This window comes from Cherax quadricarinatus, chromosome 43 (genome assembly GCF_038502225.1).
Source record: "Cherax quadricarinatus isolate ZL_2023a chromosome 43, ASM3850222v1, whole genome shotgun sequence".
NCBI lineage: Eukaryota > Metazoa > Arthropoda > Malacostraca > Decapoda > Parastacidae > Cherax > Cherax quadricarinatus.
In genome coordinates, this window is record NC_091334.1 from 25,299,354 (window position 1) to 25,319,516 (window position 20,163).

The 20,163-nt window shown below is 40.5% G+C and overlaps 1 protein-coding gene across 5 annotated transcripts in view; it reads right to left on the reverse strand.

Annotated features, from left to right (window-relative positions):
- The window catches only part of LOC128694208 (alpha-mannosidase 2x-like), a 152,787-nt gene that overhangs the window by 14,931 nt on the left and 117,693 nt on the right, over nt 1-20,163 (reverse strand). For all 5 annotated transcript variants that reach the window (XR_011393124.1, XM_070093753.1, XM_053784206.2 and 2 more), the window contains exons 19-22: nt 19,823-19,975; nt 3,955-4,074; nt 2,105-2,215; nt 1,595-1,810 (exon numbers count right to left, since the gene is read on the reverse strand). Coding sequence is in view for 4 of the 5 variants with exons in the window: in XM_070093753.1 (XP_069949854.1) it covers nt 1,595-1,810; nt 2,105-2,215; nt 3,955-4,074; nt 19,823-19,975 (600 nt within the window). In the remaining variant the exon portion in view is untranslated. The remainder of the gene's footprint in view (nt 1-1,594; nt 1,811-2,104; nt 2,216-3,954; nt 4,075-19,822; nt 19,976-20,163) is intronic.

Consider the following 20,163-nt stretch of genomic DNA (forward strand, 5'->3'; position numbering starts at 1 on the left):
ACTCTTGGCATGATACCCATGATCTTGGTATGATACCCACACTCTTGGCATGATACCCATGATCTTGGCATGATACCCACACTCTTGGCATGATACCCATGATCTTGGCATGATACCCATGCTCTTGGCATGATACCCATGATCTTGGCATGATACCCATGCTCTTGGCATGATACCCATGATCTTGGCATGATACCCACACTCTTGGCATGATACCCATGATCTTGGAATGATACCCACACTCTTGGCATGATACACATGATCTTGGCATGATACCCATGATCTTGGCATGATACCCATGATCTTGGCATGATACCCATGATCTTGGCATGATACCCATGATCTTGGTATGATACCCACACTCTTGGCATGATACCCATGATCTTGGCATGATACCCATGCTATGCATTCTGTACAGTAAATAAAGTGTATGTTGGATTTAAACTGATGTTTGATGTCATTTGTTCATTTAACTGTTTGTGTGCACCTGTATGTCTGTATCACTGGTGCAGTGATAAGTTGTGTGCACCTGTATGTCTGTATCACTGGTGCAGTGATAAGTTGTGTGCACCTGTATGTCTGTATCACTGGTGCAGTGATAAGTTGTGTGCACCTGTATGTTTGTATCACTGGTGCAGTGATAAGTTGTCTGCACCTGTATGTATCACTGGTGCAGTGATAAGTTGTCCACACCTTTATGTATCACTGGTGCAGTGATAAGTTGTGTGCACCTGTATGTATCACTGGTGCAGTGATAAGTTGTGTGCACCTGTATGTATCACTGGTGCAGTGATAAGTTGTGTGCACCTGTATGTATCACTGGTGCAGTGATAAGTTGTGTGCACCTGTATGTATCACTGGTGCAGTGATAAGTTGGCCTCAAGGTTGCAACTTTAAGGAAGATTTTCAACAACTTGTTTGTAGTTTATTGGGCTCAAAATCTAAATTAAATGAAGTGCAAACATGAACAGAAACAGAATAAAATAAAGGAATACAATGAGCATCTGGAACTACTGAAGAAAACAGTCAAATAAGCTAACTTAGTGTGTTCAGGTGTTATGGTGCTTCAGTTCAGTGACAAGTGTATCCTTGTTGGTCACTTGTGTTGCATCACAACCTTACACAATCACTATTTTCCCACTAGTGACACTGGATCATCACACGACCTCGGTGTCCTATATCTCATTAGCAAGTTCTCAACGTCTGTTATAAAAGTCTTAAGGGTAAAAGACCAAAAACTACAATGAATCTGAATTCATGTGAAAAAGTTAGCGTTAGCTACCGCTAATTTTTTCGGCCGTTTAGTGGTTTAGCTTTAGCAGAGCTAATTTTTTAGTCAGCAGATTAGCGGTTAGCAAAGCTAACATTTCAGTTAGCTGTGCCCACCACTGATTGTTACTGACAGGACATATACAACTACCCCTCCTGGTAAACCTCATTAAACACTGTTAAACCTCATTAAAGATCTGTTAAACCTCATTAAATATGTATTGTGTGTTAGAGGTGTTAAACACGTGTGAGAGATGTTCAACAGGTGCTAAACATATTTAGTTATTTATATATTTGAGAGGTGTTAAACACATGTTGGACTAACCTTGCCAGCAGTGGTGGAACACGTGAGTCCTGGTGACTGGAAATAGCAGTCAAATCCAAGGCGATGGAGTGTGAGTGATGAGAGGTGGGCTGGTGGGTGGGCCACCAGCTGGCCCACTCTGGCCCGGGGTGGGTCTACCATGGTCCGCAGGTGTACCAGGTGCACATCACAGGGCAGTGCACCGCCCACCTCCCACCATGACCGTGCACCTTCAACCTGGCGGTGCACCAGATTGTTAATACAACCAGACTGTTTTTAATACAACCAAACTGTTAATACAACCAGACTGTTGCTTCTAGTGCCACTGTACCTGCATACAGTCAGTGGTAACACTACAAGACACACTAGTACAGTGGTAACACTACAAGAGAGGTAGAGTGGTAGTGACCTTGGTAGTGGGCAGTAGAGTGTACACTGGTACAGTGGTAACACTAACACTACAAGAAAGGTACTGACCTTGGTAGTGGGCAGTAGAGTGTACAGTGGTAACACTACAAGAGAGGTACTGACCTTGGTAGTGGGCAGCAGAGTGTACTCTGGATACAGTAGAGTGTTAAGTGCAGACAATGATAACAATGATGGTAATGACGAGTTCTTCAATAACTTTCCATCCTCGCGCTCCTGTACGTGTAATAATAATAATAATAATAATATCTTGGTACTCTCTATACATGTGTGTACACAGATGTATACCAGAGTGTGTATATCTGTATAACCGAGTGTGTTGATGTCTGCCCTGGATGACCACCCTGGATGACCACCCTGGATGACCGCCCTGGATGACCGCCCTGGATGACCGCCCTGGATGACCGCCCTGGATGACTACCCTGGATGACCGCCCTGGATGACCACCCTGGATGACTGCCCTGGATGACCGCCCTGGATGACCGCCCTGGATGACCGCCCTGGATGACCGCCCTGGATGACCGCCCTGGATGACTGCCCTGGATGACTACCCTGGATGACCACCCTGGATGACCACCCTGGATGACCGCCCTGGATGACCGCCCTGGATGACCGCCCTGGATGACCACCCTGGATGACCACCCTGGATGACCACCCTGGATGACCACCCTGGATGACCACCCTGGATGACCACCCCGGACGACTATCTTGGATGACCACCTTGGGCAACCATCCTGGACGACTGTGTCTGACGACCACCCTGGACATCAGGAAATATAACATACACAGTCGTCATGTGATCCGGGTGGATCACAGACTTGCACGTACAATGTTACATAATATAGAAGTTTAAATCCAGATGATACAATGTTTATCTAGTAATGGCTGACATTGGAATGTATGAAGTGTAATAAAAAGTTATTAATAACCTACATGGAGACACAAACTCTGGAGATTAATTGATCTGCATATTTTGATCCTCTTCAGCAGATATACAAGTCAAATGAGAAGAATATACAGGGAAGGTTGCACCTCACCCAGTACAGGTAAGTAGAGGAACATGTATAACAGTGGCTGGGTGAGAAGACAGGTACTGAAGTACAGGTAAGTAGAGGAACATGTTGAGCAGTGGCTGGGTGAGAAGACAGGTACTGAAATACAGGTAAGTGGAGGAACATGTTTAGCAATGGCTAGGTGAGAAGACAGGTACTGAAGTACAGGTAAGTAGAGGAACATGTTGAGCAGTGGCTGGGTGAGAAGACAGGTACTGAAATACAGGTAAGTGGAGGAACATGTTTAGCAGTGGCTAGGTGAGAAGATAGGTACTGAAGTACAGGTAAGTGGAGGAACATGTATAGCAGTGACTGGGTGAGAAGACAGGTACTGAAGTGAAGCTAAAAATTTGGGTTTGAAGTTCCTTTGTAGTATATTACTCCTGGTGTTGTGCTGGTATTCTGTATTAGGTTGGCTGCTGGTATGTACTTCTTGAAGGCAAATTTTGATATGACGTCTGGTTTGCACCGTCTCTGTGAGATGGTGAAACTGGGAGTGGCAGCTATGAGGACAGATTCTATGATTTTGCATTTGTAGTTGCTAGGGAATCTCTTCTAAGACAAACATTCAGCTATGCAAGACACACCAGGAGTTACCAGGTACCATGTAAAGACTGCAACCAAACATACATAGGACAGACAGGATGAACACTGTCTACGAGAATCACTCAACACCAGAGGTCAATACATTATGCACACAACAATTCAGCCATTTTTCAATATGTCAGCATCAACAATCAAAAATTTTGGATAACAATGCTAAGTTAGATATTGGTCTATAGTTATTTACATCAGTCTCTCTCTATCTACTGGATAACTCAAGAGCTTCTTTATCTATCTAATAACTCCAGAGCCTCTCTATCTACCTGATAACTCCAGAAGAGTTATAAGGTAGGTACCAACCTTAACAGTGATGCGAGGTTCCAGTAAGACACGGAAGGTACTGGAGGTAAGAACATTGTCCAGTATTCCCTGGCCCAGTCCTCGGTTGTCGTCCTGCATCAGTCGTCGGTCCAACATCACCTGTCATACAATTTACAACCTTAACAATAAACAGCAACAATAATAATAATAGACATACACCTAAGCTCATCTGGGCTAGTATTGTAACTGCCATACATATTCAATTTACAAAGCCCAGATGGATTTATAATAGTGATTTAAATAATCAATATTCTAAGTCAGCTGCCTATTATAACTAATGAAAGAACTAATGTGTAGTGTATCTGGAATTGTCCAGATCTGTGAAACAACTGTCAGATAATGCTGATAATGACATAAAACAGGAGACAGTGTTGAATGAGGAATTGTATCACCGTGTATTGTTATAGTGTTCACCTGCCAGGTCAGGTAGCTACCAGGGTACTGACCAATATTTATGTTGTCGTCCTGGTGGTAAGGTGTTAAGATAGTAGCTACCAGGGTACTGACCAATATTTATGTTGTCGTTCTGGTAGTCAGGTGTTAAGATAGTATATCACCAAGATAATACCTTGCTAAGTAACTCATATATTTTTCACTTGTTTTCACAGTGTAAATGAACCACTCTTACGTCTAGCTATTGACACACAACAAATTACTTGGAGTTGAGTCACACAGCACTTTTATCATTTTTAACAAATACAGTGGTCCCACAATAATCGTCCATAATCCGTTCCTGGAAGTGGGACTATTATCGAAATGGACGATTTACGAATCAATTTTCCCCATAAGAAATAATGTAAATTCAATTAATCTGTTCCTGACACCCAGAAGTGTTAAAACAAAAAATTTTTTTACATGAAATATAGATGTAGTACATAAACAATACAGTGGCACATGATGAATTAAACATTAACAGAATAACACTTACCTTTATTGGCGATTCTTCTTTGTGTATGGAAGACTGGAGAAGGAGACTGATTGGATGAATTACTGTTTGGAAGGGGAATCCCCTTCCATCAACACCTCGGGTACCAATTGCTTTTCTGGGGTTACTTCTCTTCTCTGTTTCTTAATGCCACTAGGACCATCTTGAGAGTCACTGGAGCCCTGTCTCGCAAAAAAACTGTCCAGAGAGCTCTGTTTCTGGCGTCTCTTTAAAACTTCCCTAAAATGGGCCAAGACTCTGTCACTGTACAAGTTGCCGATATGGCTTGCAACATCCTTCTCTGGGTGATGTTTCTCCATAAATCTTTCCATCCTACCCCACATTTCAAAAATCTCCTTAATTTCTGAAGAAGGCACCTTCCTCCATCTCTCTTCTTCCTCCTCTGCAGCAAGATTCAGAGCTGCCATCTGTTGCTGTTCCTGCTGAAGCTCTTGCAGCTCCTCAGTGGTTAGCTCTTTGTTGTGGTCCTCCACCAACTCTTCCACATCCTCCAAACTCACATCCAACCCCATGGAAGTCCCCGGTGCCACAATGGATTTAACAACTGACATGGGCTCATCAGGGTCAGCCCCAAACCCTTCAAAATCCCTCTTGTGGACACAATCTGGCCACAATTTTCTCCAAACAGAGTTCAAAGTCCTGGTAGTCACTCCCTCCCAAGCCTTACCTATAAGGCTTATGCAATGGAGAATACTGAAATGTTCTTTCCAAAACTCTCTTAGGGTCAAGTGAGTGTCTGAGGTCACATTCAAGCATCTTTCAAACATTGCTTTGGTGTAGAGTTTTTTAAAGTTTGCAATGACCTGCTGGTCCATGGGCTGGAGGAGAGGAGTAGTATTCGGGGGCAAGAACTTTACTGTGATGAACCCAAACTCCTTCAGAATTAGGTCATCCAAGTTTGGAGGATGAGCAGGTGCATTATCCATTACTAGGAGGCGCTTGAGATCCAATTTCTTTTCCAGGAGGTAATTCTTCACTTGACGAAAATTTCCCTCGTGACCCATGCCTTACTATTAGATTTCCAAAACACACACAATTTACTCTTCATAACATTGTTTTTCCTGAACACTGGAATTTTCAGAATGGTACACTAGTAATGGCTTCACTTTGAAATCCCCACTAGCATTAGCACAGAACATTAGCGTCAGCCTGTCTTTCTTAGGCTTGTGTCCTGGCATTGCCTTTTCCTCTTGTGTAATGAAGGTCCTCTTTGGCATTTTCTTCCAAAAGAGGCCTGTTTCGTCACAATTTAACACTTGTTCAGGTTTCAGTCCTTCAGCCTCTATGTACTCCTGGAATTCATGCACATATTTTTCAGCCGCCTTGTGGTCCGAACTGGCAGCCTCACCATGCCTTACCACACTGTGTATGCCAGTACGCTTCTTAAATCTCTCAAACCAGCCTTTGCTGGCCTTAAATTCACTCACATCATCACTAGTTGCAGGCAATTTCTTTACCAAATCGTCATGCAACTGCCTAGCCTTTTCACAAATAAGCGACGTCATAAGACTGTCTCCTGCTAATTGTTTCTCATTTATCCATACCAATAATAACATCTTCGAGTACTGGTGATCTCATTTTTGTCAGCATATTTACCCCCTTTGCAACAACAGCATCCTTGATTTCCTTTTTCTTGGCTATGATGGAAGATATGGTTGTACGGGATTTGTTATACATCCTGGCCAGTTTGCCCACACGTATGCCACTATCATATTGTTCAATGATGTTTTTCTTAAATTCAATCGTATTTCTCACCTTCTTTACCAAAGGCTTGGCACTAGGAGCTTTCTTTGGAGCCATGGTAGCTTATTTAGCACTTAAATAACTTGCAAGCACTAAAATAAATAAAATATTATGAAATATTTCGCTGGAGCACGTGAGGGGACCGTTGCTCACTGGTAAACAATGGCACACTGGCTGGGAAGGAAAGGCCGAGGCGACTCGAGGCCGCTCAGACCGTGAGTACGTGTCCGGGACGAAGGACTATTAGCGAGTTACCGGACCATTTCCGAGCCAATATTTTGACGAAAAAACAGGACTATTTCCGAAATGGACGACTTTCAGGCCGGACGATTATTGAGGGACCACTGTATACAGTTTAGAAATATATTAACCCTTTGACTGTCGCAGGCCCCTTTCTGAAACTGTCATTCTATGTCGATAAATTTTTGAAAAAAAAAAAAAATTATTTTTTCTTATGAAATGATAGAGAATCTTTTCCCGATGGTAATGGCACCAAAAGTTCGAAATTTGGTTGAAATCTCACGGAATTACGCTTCCATGAAGTTAGCGGTCTCAGTGACATATGTGTATCGGCGATTTCGCCGACTTTGAGCCCTGTTTTCAGCCAATTCCGTTGTTCCAGTTGACCAAACTCATAGCTATTTCTTTAGAACTTCATTTTATCTATCAGCTGAGTACAAGAAACTGCCCACTTACTAATTTGGACTACCCAATATGGTGGTCAGAAATTGGCAATTTGGCCAATTTCACGCAAAATAAAAAAGATGCCAATTTCAAAATAGTCCAGAATAAACAAGGTAGACATTCTTGGCACTAAAATAACATATCCTCTGTTCATTAGTCACATCTCTAGGCCCCTCTATTATTATTGCTTTCTATTTTGATTTTTGATTCATACAAAAAAATACAAAATTTACTGTTATGCAGACTACTGCATTATTGTAAAAATGGTATAAATAATATCAGTGCACTAGTGAAAGAATATTAGACTCCCCAGTTGACGTGTATTGAACGTGTGGTGTGATTTGTTTACTACTGAACATTTGTAAAAATCGAACATTTCCACTACTTTGAGCTCAGTTTCAAGGTCGTTTTCATCGTCAAAGTAATGAAAATCATCTCTATTTCTGTAATATGTTTTCCATTTTATCACCTAAGACCATGAAAACGCAAATACAACAATAAATACTATACGAAAATACACCTCAAAGTCGGCGCTTTAATCCAAAAAACAATCAGATTTTTTTTTTCTCATTACGCACTGTGTGCTGCAGGATTTTTTTATGTGGTGCACAGTGACCACACTGACCCATTCTCTCACATGCCAGTCAACAATTTACTGAGAGTAAGTCTGTCTTTCCCACACAGCAACACAAGCCAGTACTGTCCTAAGTAATAACACGAAGATAAAAATTGTTAATTACAATATTAGAGCCCTAAGTAAACATGATAACTTCCTGGTACTCCTCAATTCCTTTTCCTGTATTATTCTTACTGAAACCTGGCTTAAGCAAGACACAACAGACATCCACACACTACCAGGATACACAGTAATCCACAACTGCAGACCAGAACAAATGAGGGGAGGTATTGCCATCTATTAATATTCTAATGAACTATTATGTTGTAACACCACATGCTTCAGTGATGAATATGGTGAATATATATTTGCCAACTTCTCTGAGTGTAACTGAGCCTACCAGGGGTAATAATTTGCTAGACCTAGTCTTGTCAAATAAGGAAACACTCGTGAATAATCTGGAGATCACTGAAGAGCTTGGCGCAAGTGATCACAAATCCATCACTTTTAGCATTAATTGGGAATGCAAGAATAATGATAATACAGTAAAAATCCCTGATTTTCGTTCTGCCGATTATAATGGACTTAGGGAACATCTGTCTAATCTTAATTGGGGTTATCTAGCTAATGATTTTATTGACGATAATCATACTTATGAATATGAATATGATTGTTTTCTTAACCCTTTGAGGGTTTTCGTCGTACTAGTACGTCTTACGCGTAGGGGTTTTTGACGTACTAGTACTCATAAATTCTAGCGGCCTCAAATCTAGTGGGAGAAAGCTGGTAGGCCTTCATATGAAAGAATGGGTCTATTTGGTCAGTGTGCACAGTCTAAAAAAAATCCTGCAGCACACAGTGCATAATGAGAAAAAAAAAACTTTGACCATTTTTTTTTAATAAATCAGCGACTTTGCAGTGTATTTTCGTATGGTATTTATTGTTGTATTCTAGTTTTCTTGGTCTCATTTTATAGAATGGAAGACATATTACAGAAATTGAGATGATTTTGACTGGTTTTACAAAGAAAGGTGCCTTGAAATTGAGCTCAAAGTAGCAGAAATGTTCGATTTTTACCAAACTTCAAAAGTAAACAAATCGTGCCAAGCGTGCAATACACGTCAACTGGTGAGTCTAATATTCTTTCACAAGTGCACCAATAATATTTATACCATTTTTTACACTAATGCAGTAGTCTGCATAACAGTAAATCTTATATTTTTTGTGAAAATAAAAATTCAAAGTGGAAAGCAAAAGAATATAAGAGGGGCCTTGAGACGTGACTAATGACTAGAGGAAATGTCATTTTAGTGCCAGGAATGTCTTTCTTGTTTATTCTGGACCCTATTCGGAAATTGGCATCTTTTGAAATTTGTGTGAAATTGGCAAAATTGCTAAATTCTGACCACTGTACTGGATAGTTGAATTTCATAAATGAGTGGTTTCTTGCACCCATTCGATAGAAAAAATGGAGTTCTAGCGAAATATTCATGTTTTTTGTCGACTAGTACAGTGAAATTGGCCGAAAATGGGGCTCAAAGTGGGCAAAATCGCCAATGCGTAAACATCGCCGAGACCGCTAACTTTGCGAGAGCATAATTCCGTAAGTTTTCTATCAAATTTCAAACTTTTGGTGTCTTGATGATCGGGAAAAGATTCTCTATCTTTTCATAAGAGAAAATAATTTTTTTTTTTTTAAATTTGGCTGACCCTGAGAACGAGTTTCGGAGAGGGCCTGTCGACCCTCAAAGGGTTAATAATGTACACCGTGCCCAGAGTATATACATTCCCCAGAGAGAAATTAGGTCTAATAATAACGATCCCAAATGGGTTAACAGGAGGCTAAAGCATCTATTAGGGGAGAAAAAGGGAATTTATAGGCGCATTAGAAGAGGAGAGGTTAACCTTACTGATCAATATGTTCAGCTTAAAAGAGAAGTAAAAAAGGCGATTAGAAAGGCTAAACGTGACTATGAAATTAGAGTTGCTAATGAATCAAAGACTAATCCAAAGGGGTTCTTTCAAGTGTATAGGACGAAGGTGAAGGAAAAAGTAGGACCTCTGAAATCTGGGAATGGACAGCTGATGGATAATGAACTGGAAATGTGTTCCTTATTTAATGACTATTTTTTGTCAGTTTTTACACAGGAAGATCTAAATGAGATACCAGTAATTAACAATTATTTAGTTCCTGATGAATTTAAGTTAACTAATATTACTGTCACGAGGGACATGGTTATTAAACAGATAGACAAACTGAAACAAAATAAGTCCCCGGGACCCGATGAGTTGTTTTCAAGGGTACTTAAGGAATGCAAGATGGAGCTTAGTCAGCCACTAACGAGTGTATTCAATGCGTCCATCCTTACCAGTGTTGTGCCAGAGTTGTGGAAGATGGCTAATGTGGTTCCTATATTCAAATCAGGGGATAAGTCCACTCCTTCAAATTACCGTCCAATAAGCCTGACATCTATAGTGGGCAAGTTATTAGAATCAATTATAGCTGACATTATCAGAAGTCACCTTGAAGAGCATAACTTGATAAATGAATCTCAGCATGGATTCACGAGAGGTCGTTCCTGCCTGACAAACTTACTGACGTTCTTCAATAGAACATTTGAGGCAGTTGACAGTGATAAGGAATATGATATTGTTTATTTGGATTTTAGTAAAGCCTTCGACAGAGTACCTCACAAGAGACTCTTAAGAAAAGTGGCAGCTCATGGTATAGGAGGTAAAGTTCTAGCATGGATTGAGGCATGGCTTACCAATAGAAAGCAGAGAGTTACCATTAATGGAGTGAAATCTGAATGGGGATTAGTCACTAGTGGCGTTCCACAAGGATCAGTTTTAGGCCCTCTCCTGTTCATAATTTACATTAATGACCTTGATGAAGGTATTACTAGTGACATGAGTAAGTTTGCTGATGATACAAAGATAGGCCGTATAATTCACTCTGAGGAGGATATCAATGAACTCCAGGACGATTTGAACAAATTAATGTCTTGGTCTGAAAAATGGCAGATGAAGTTTAATGTGGATAAGTGTAAGGTACTTGCCCTTGGTAATGAAAATAACCCTCGAAGCTATAATCTAGGTGAAGTAGAGCTTGGTCATACAGAATGTGAAAAAGACTTGGGAGTCATGGTAAGCAGAAATCTAAAGCCAAGACAGCAGTGCCTTAGTGTGCACAACAAGGCCAACAGATTACTTGGATTTATCTCAAGAAGTATAAGTAACAGAAGTCCAAAAGTTATTTTACAGCTCTATACATCACTAGTGAGGCCTCATTTAGATTATGCTGCTCAGTTTTGGTCCCCTTACTACAGGATGGACATAGACTCATTAGAGAACATACAGAGAAGAATGACTAAAATGATTTACTGTGTAAGGAACCTCCCGTATGAAGATAGACTTAAAGCCTTAAATCTCCACTCTCTGGAGAGGCGTAGAATAAGGGGAGATATCAGTGAAGTGTATAAGTGGATGACGGGCATAAACAAGGGAGACATTAATAAAGTACTGAGGGTGTCGAACCAGGTAAGAACCAGGAATAATGGATTTAAGTTGGATAAATTTAGATTTAGAAAGGACATAGGTAAGTACTGGTTTTCTAACAGAGTTGTAGATGCGTGGAACAGTCTTCCCAGTGGGGTGATAGAGGCTAGGACCTTGGGTAGCTTTAAGAAGAGACTGGACAAATATATGAGTAGGAGGGGCTGGGTTTGATTGGTGTCAAGGGGTACGGGAGTTATTTCTTGAGTAGCTTTAGGTAGATGTCGTTTTGATAAGGACCTGCCTCTTATGGGCCAGTAGGCCTTCTGCAGTGTTCCTACATTCTTATGTTCTTATAACCTTAAGACTCCCATTACAGTTGGTGCTATATACAGGATGCCTCATACTAATATCCCAAATTTTAGTGACAACCTAAAAATGCTAATAACAAACAATCAAATGAACAAGCACCACCTACTACTAGCTGTAAACTTCAACATTAACCTTGGTCTAGCAGACAACCAGCCAGCAACTGATCTCATCAACAATATGAACAACACACTACATTAACCTTGGTCTAGCAGACAACCAGCCAGCAACTGATCTCATCAACAATATGAACAACACACTACATTAACCTTGGTCTAGCAGACAACCAGCCAGCAACTGATCTCATCAACAATATGAACAACACACTACATTAACCTTGGTCTAGCAGACAACCAGCCAGCAACTGATCTCATCAACAATATGAACAACACACTACATTAACCTTGGTCTAGCAGACAACCAGCCAATAACTGATCTCATCAACAATATGAACAACACATTACTCGTACCAGCTATAACAAAACCAACCAGGCTGAGACGAGTGCAACCATAACTGACCATCTTTCTTTCTTTCAACAAACTGGCCATATCCCACCAAGGAAGGGTGGCCCAAAAAAGAAAAATGAAAGTTTCTCTTTTTAAATTTAGTGATTTATACAGGAGAAAGGGTTACTAGCCCCTTGCTCCCGGCATTTTAGTCGCCCCTTACAACACGTATGGCTTACAGAGGAAGAATTCTGTTTCACTTCCCCATGGAGAATAACTGGCCATATATGGACAAATATAGTAGCTCCCCTTAACCCCTTGATTGTCGCAACCCCCAATCCTGAGGTGTCTCCTGGCGTCGCAAAATTTAAAAAAAAAAAAAATAATTTTTTCTTATGAAATGATAGAGAATCTTTTCCCGATTGTAATGACACAAAAAAAACGAAATTTGATGGAAAACTGACGTAATTACGCTCTCGCAAAGTTAGCGACCTCGGCGCTGTTTACAAATGGGCGATTTCGCCCACTTTGAGCCCTATTTTCGGCTAATTCCCTTGTTCCAGTCGCCCAAACTCATAGCTATTTCTTTAGAACTCCATTTTTTCTATCGATTGAGTACAAGAAACTGCCCATTTACCGATTTCAACTACCTAATAATGTGGTCAGAAATTTGCAATTTGGCCAATTTCACGAAAACTAAAAAATATGACAATTTCAAAATAAGGTCCAGAATGAACAATGCAGACATTTCTGGCTCCAAAATAACATTTTCTTTGTTCATCAGTCATGTCTCCAGGCCCCTCTGATATTACTCTTGCTTTCTATTTTGAACTTTTATTCAAACAAAAATTAGAAGACTTACTATTATGCAGACTACTGCAATACTGTAATAATTGTATAAATAACATCAACTCATTCATGACTGCATATTAGAATGGCTAGTTGGACATTTATTGGACAATGACATCATTTGTTTACTTTTGAACATTGGCAAAAATCAAACATTTCCCTTACTTTGAGCTCCATTTCCAGGTTCTTTTTATAGTAAAATCAATCAAAATCACATCTATTTCTATAATATGTTTTCCATTCTATCAAATGAGACCAAGAAAACGAGAATACAACCATAAATACTATATGAAAATAGACCACAAAGTCGGCATTTTAATTAAATAAAAACGGTCGGAGTTTTTTTTTTCTCATTATGCACTGCGTGCTCCAGGATTTTTCTTATATGGTGCACACTGACCACACAGACCCATTCTCTCACATGTGGGCCTACCAGCTTTCTCATGCTTGATTTGAAGCCGCTAGAATTTACGAGTATATATACATCAAACACGGTACCTCGTAAGATGTACTATATATACAGCTGCGACAGTCAAAGGGTTAAATCTGGAATAATCACAGACAATACTACTGACCACCAGCCAACTTTCCTCCTAACAAACATTTCTAAGCAATCAATGGAATATAGTAAGATCTCTTGTCAACTCCATGATGAGGCATTAAGAAGCAACTTTGCTGCAGAACTAAGCTCAGTTGACTGACCTTCACAATATTACAATGACAATGGTATCAACAAATGGACAGACATATTTCTAAACAAAATACATAGACTGTACAACAAACATTGTCCCATAAAAACTTAACAGATCACTAATAAATGACTAGGTTACCTGTGGCTCACTAACAGCATTCTAAGATTCATTGATAAGAAACATTAATATGAAAAACAATATAGATGGGACTTCATAACTAAAGAACTTAGTAAACACTACACGTCAGTCCTCACCAAACTAATAAAGGCCAAACTGTACTATTCTAACAGATTCACTGAAACAAGATCAGGTATAAAACAAGACCTGGAAGACACTCAGATCCTGGGTACCATAAGCTGAACAAAACTATAGAGATATTGTCCTAACTAAACCAAACAAACCACAACTCCAGCCGGCTGAAACAGTTAACTTCTTCTCAGCCATAGGATCAAATCTCGCCAGTAATATTCCAGGCACCAATACCCGAGCAAGTGATTACTTAAATGGAAACTTCCCAATATCTCTCTATCTTGCTCAACTCAGCCCACTCAAGTCATCATGATTACTAATTCACTATAACACGAAGCAGGAAATCTAGCCGACATCCCACCAATATTGTTCAAACAAGCGGCTCATGTCCTCTCACCCACCATTATATTACTATTTAATAAATCACTAGAAACCAGCACTTTCCTGACATAACTCAAGATAGCAAGAGTTACACCAATACACAGAGGTGGAGACCCAACAGATGTAAACAACTACAAACCAATATCAAACTTGCCTCTACTATCCTTTATAAAAACACAAAGCATTCTCAACCCCTGCCATCATCAATTATAAAAATGCAAGACCTACTTTATATAGCACTCGAAAATAATGTATATCCACTAGGACTCTCTACTGACCTAATGAAAGCTTTTGATAGAGTAGACCAGAACATCCTACTCCACAAACTTGATCATCACAGTATCAGAGGCCATGCACTTGCATATATATAGTCTTACCTTACTAACAAAAAGCAGTACATCTATATTAAAGATATAGCCTCTTCATCAAGACCTTTGGACACTGACATTCCACAGGGAAGTGTCCTTGCCCCCCTACTTTTCCTTTTATAAATCAACAACCTTCCAAATATATCGCAACAACTTAGACCTACTATTCAGTATTCTGACGACACAACTTTTGTCGTCTCCCACCCAAATCCAGCATCACTCAACAACATTGTTAATTAAGAACTCTTAAAAATATCAACCTGGATGACTACCAATAAACTCACACTTAACACAGACAAAACCTTCTATATTATGCTTGGGAGAAGCATAATATAGAAGCATTATGATTGCTAAACATAATGAGGGAAAATTTCTGGGTCTGCAAGTTGACAGAAACTTTCAAGATCCACATCCAACACATAACAAAAAAGTGTCCAAAGCAGTTGTCATCCTCTCCAAAATACATTATTATGTACTACAAACAGCACTACTTACATTATACTATTCACTAATCTATCACTACCTCACCTATGATATTTGTACCTGACGATCCACAACAGCAAATTACCTAAAGTCAATAATAACTCAACAAAAAGCTGCAGTACTAATGATCACACAGTCCACAGCTAGACACCCCCCCTCCCTCCCCCCCCTCCAACTCATCAAAGACCTGCACCTACTCACCCCCCTCCAACTCATCAAAGACCTGCACCTACTCACCCCCCCCTCCAACTCATCAAAGACCTGCACCTACTCACCCCCCCCCTCCAACTCATCAAAGACCTGCACCTACTCACCCCCCCCTCCAACTCATCAAAGACCTGCACCTACTCACTATACAAAACATTCACTCTTACTACAGTGCATCCTACATTTACAGAACAATAAAATCTAATATTAATCCCAATCTGAAACACTTTTTTGATAGTTGCAACAGGACCCACAGACATAATACTAGGCACAAAAATCTCTACAACATACCCTGTGTCCAGCTTAACACTTGTAAAAATTCAACGTACATAAAAAGGAACTCTGCTGTAAATCTGCAGAGCCACTGTCTCAGCCAGCATCTGCAAAGCCACTGTCTCAGCCAGCATCTTCAGAGTCACTGTCTTAGCCAGCATCTTCAGAGCCACTGCCTCAGCCAGCATCTTCTGAGCCACTGTCTCAGCCAGCATCTTCAGAGCCACTGCCTCAGCCAGCATCTTCTGAGCCACTGTCTCAGCCAGCATCTTCAGAGCCACTGTCTCAGCCAGCATCTTCAGAGCCACTGCCTCAGCCAACATCTTCAGAGCCACTGTCTCAGCCAGCATCTTCAGAGCCACTGTCTCAGCCAGCATCTTCAGAGCCACTGTCTCAGCCAGCATCTTCAGAGCCACTGCCTCAGCCAGCATCTTCAGAGCCACTGTCTCACCCAGCATCTTCAGAGCCACTGTCTCAGCCAGCATCTTCAGAGCCACTGTCTCAGCCAGCATCTTCAGAGCCACTGTCTCAGCCAGCATCTCCAGTGCCACTGTCTCAGCCAGCATCTCCAGTGCCACTGTCTCAGCCAGCATCTGCAGAGCCAATGTCTCAGCCAGCATCTCCAGAGCCACTGTCTCATCCAGCATCTGCAGAGCCACTGTCTCATCCAGCATCTCCAGAGTCACTGCCTCAGACAGCATCTGCAGAGCCACTGCCTCAGCCAGCATCTCCAGAGCCACTGCCTCAGCCAGCATCTGCAGAGCCACTGCCTCAGCCAGCATCTCCAGAGCCACCATCTCAGCCAGCATCTGTCAGAGCCACTGCCTCAGCCAGCATCTGTCAGAGCCACTGCCTCAGCCAGCATCTGTCAGAGCCACTGCCTCAGCCAGCATCTGTCAGAGCCACTGCCTCAGCCAGCATCTGTCAGAGCCACTGCCTCAGCCAGCATCTGTCAGAGCCACTGCCTCAGCCAGCATCTCCAGAGCCACTGCCTCAGCCAGCATCTGCAGAGCCACTGCCTCAGCCAGCATCTCCAGAGCCACCATCTCAGCCAGCATCTGTCAGAGCCACTGCCTCAGCCAGCATCTGTCAGAGCCACTGCCTCAGCCAGCATCTGTCAGAGCCACTGCCTCAGCCAGCATCTGTCAGAGCCACTGCCTCAGCCAGCATCTGTCAGAGCCACTGCCTCAGCCAGCATCTCCAGAGCCACTGCCTCAGCCAGCATCTCCAGAGCCACTGTCTCAGCCAGCATCTTCAAAACAACCTGTACAAAACACGTTCTCTCCCTAACATATCCCAACATCAGCTAAATATATGAAAACTATATACATATCCATATTCTCAATGTCACTAACATATGTAAAACAATATGTAATTATTGTTAATATCTGTAATCCTCAGAACCATTAAAACACTGATTGTGTTCACATTATGTTAATATGCAAGAATCCTCACTACACACACAAATAAACCGGACAAAGAACAGAGGAGCTTACAACAACATTTTGGTCCAACTTGGTGACCATTTGCAAAGTGTGACTTTGTAAATGGTCCAAGTTGGACTGAAACATCAACTCTTGTCTTCTTTGTGCGGGTTATTTGTGTATTGTTCCAGTTATGTTATTATGCCTTTTTGTTAATCCTCACAACTCATAATCATAAACAAATGTGTAATTCTTAAACAAATGAACTTGATAAAAGTCATATATCATGTACTAATAGGATATTCAATTCTCTTGTTTTCACTTTAACTCCTAAATTTATATTTACAACCACCTAAGAGAATATATATATAAATAATTTATATTTACAACCACCTAAGAGAATATATATATAAATAATTTATATTTACAACCACCTAAGAGAATATATATATAAATAATTTATATTTACAACCACCTAAGAGAATATATATATAAACAATTTATATTTACAACCACCTAAGAGAATGTTTATATAAACCATTAGTTAATGCCTTATTAATGTTTCAAGTTTGTGGGAAATACTCTACATATTAAGAGTGTTATTGTACGCACATCTGTCGTTCACTTCTCTACAAACATTGTATCATAATGGAATAAAGTATTTTATCTTACCTTATCTTATACCTGGTAAAGTGTATGGTAGATTTATTATTGAAGGAATTAGAGGTAAGATGGAGAGCAGGATCACAGATGAACAAGGAAGCTTTAGACTGGGTTAGGGATGTGTAGGTAAGGGTGTTTACAATGAAGCATGTAAGAGAACAATATTTAGATGAAGGTAGGGAAGTTTTCATTGCTCTTATGGATTTAGAAAATCTTATGATAGGGTGGATAAGGAAGCAATAGATAAGAGTAAGGTGATGAGGGTATCAAGGTATCAGAGTGGAGGGAGGGAGTATGGAAGAAGTGAATATGTTGATATTTGGTAGTAAAGTTGTCAGAGGATGGGTTTATGAAGGCTGAGGTAAACTATAGGATTGATGAAGAAAAAAAGGTAGGTAGTGCACTGAGGTATCTGTTTAGATGAAGAACATTATCCATGGAGGTGAAGAAGGGAATGTATGAGTATAGTGGCATCAACACTCTTACATGGGTGTGAAGCATAGGTTGTGAATGTTGCAGTAAGGAGGCTGGAGGCAGTGGCGATGTTGTGTCTAAGGGCAATGTGTGGTGTGAATATTATGCAGAGGATTTGTAGTGTGGAAATTAGGATGTATGGAGTTATTAACCCTTTCAGGGTCCATCCCGTAGATCTACGGCTTTACGTTCAGGGTCCAAACCGTAGACCTATGTCATGAGCTCAGCTCACTCTGATAAGCTGTGAGTGGTACATTTGGGCCTAGATATGAGAGAATACATCTATGTGGTATGTGTGCACCACATAAAACAGATCCTGCAGCACACTGTGTATAATGAGAGAAAAAAAACTGAAATCATGATTTTTCGATTAAAACAGCGACTTTGCAGTGTTTTTTCGTATGTTTTTTATAGTTGTATTTGCGATTTCTTGGTCTCATTTGATAGAATGGAAGACATATTACAGAAATAGAGATGATTTTGATTGGTTTTAGCACTGGAAATGGCTTGAAACTGAGCTCAAAGTAGCAGAAATGTTAATTTTTTGCCGATATTCAAGAGTAAACAAACGACCTCACACGTCTAATACACATCAGCTGGTGGGTCTAATATGCATTCACAAATGTGGTGATGATATTTATACAATTATTACAATATTGCATAACAGTAAATCTTCTATTTTTTGGTGTGAATAAAAATTCATTATGTGAATAAAAAATCAAAATGGGATTTATTTGTAAAGCCTCAAAACGTAACTAATGAACAGAGGAAATGTTAGTTTAGTTCCAGGAATACCTACATTGTTTATTCTGGACACTATTTTGAAATTGGAATATTTTGAACTTTGTGTTAAATTGGCCAAATTAACAATTTCCGATCACTTTATTTTGTAGTTGGAACAGTTGACTTGGCGATTTCTTGTGCTCAATCGATAGAATAGAAGTAATACTAGTGAAATAGCTAAGAATTTGGTCGACTGGAATAATGTAATTGGCCTAAAATGGGAGTCAAAGTCGGCAAAATCGCCGATTCGTAAATATCGCTGACACATCAAAATTCGCGAGAGCATAATTTCGTCAATTTTCCATCAAATTTCGTACTTTTTGTTTTATTACCTTCACAAAAAGATTCTCTACCATTTCATAAGAAAAATAAATTTTTTTTTTTTTAAATTCTTGGACACTGGGGCACCACTTCAGATTTGGGCCTTGGACCCTGAAGGGGTTAATATTATTATTCGAGGGCTGAGGAGGGGTTGTTGAGGTGGTTTGGAGGGTGTATAAATCTGTAATGGAGGGGAGGAGGAGTAGGAGTTGTCCTAGGAAACGATGGAGGGAGGGGAGTAAAGGAGGTTTTGTGTGCAAGGGGCTTGGACATACAGCAAGCATGTGTGAGTGTGTTAGGAGTGAGTGGAGACGAATGGATTTTGGGATTTGATGAGCTAATGGAGTGTGAGCAAGGTAATATAATAATAATAGTGGTACCTCCAGCTGACCACTGGCGAGGGAGGATCCACCGAGTGGTTGAGCACTGAGTAGTGACAGTCTGGTGTCGTCATCTTGGATGTATGCCAATGATGGAATGGGGTAGTAGTTGGCCTGGATGGGCAGCTTGTCATACCTTGTCCTCTTGTTCACCTGTCAACATGACACATGTTATGACACTTTATGACACCTGATACTCCACGTAAAATATATACAGTGGACCGTTGATTAAGATGGCACTTACATTCTTGAAAACAGGATTTAAGACAAAAAAAAATCATCTAAACAAAGTGAAGAACATATGGGAAAATTAGGGTTACGTTCCTTGGACCCAAAAAATG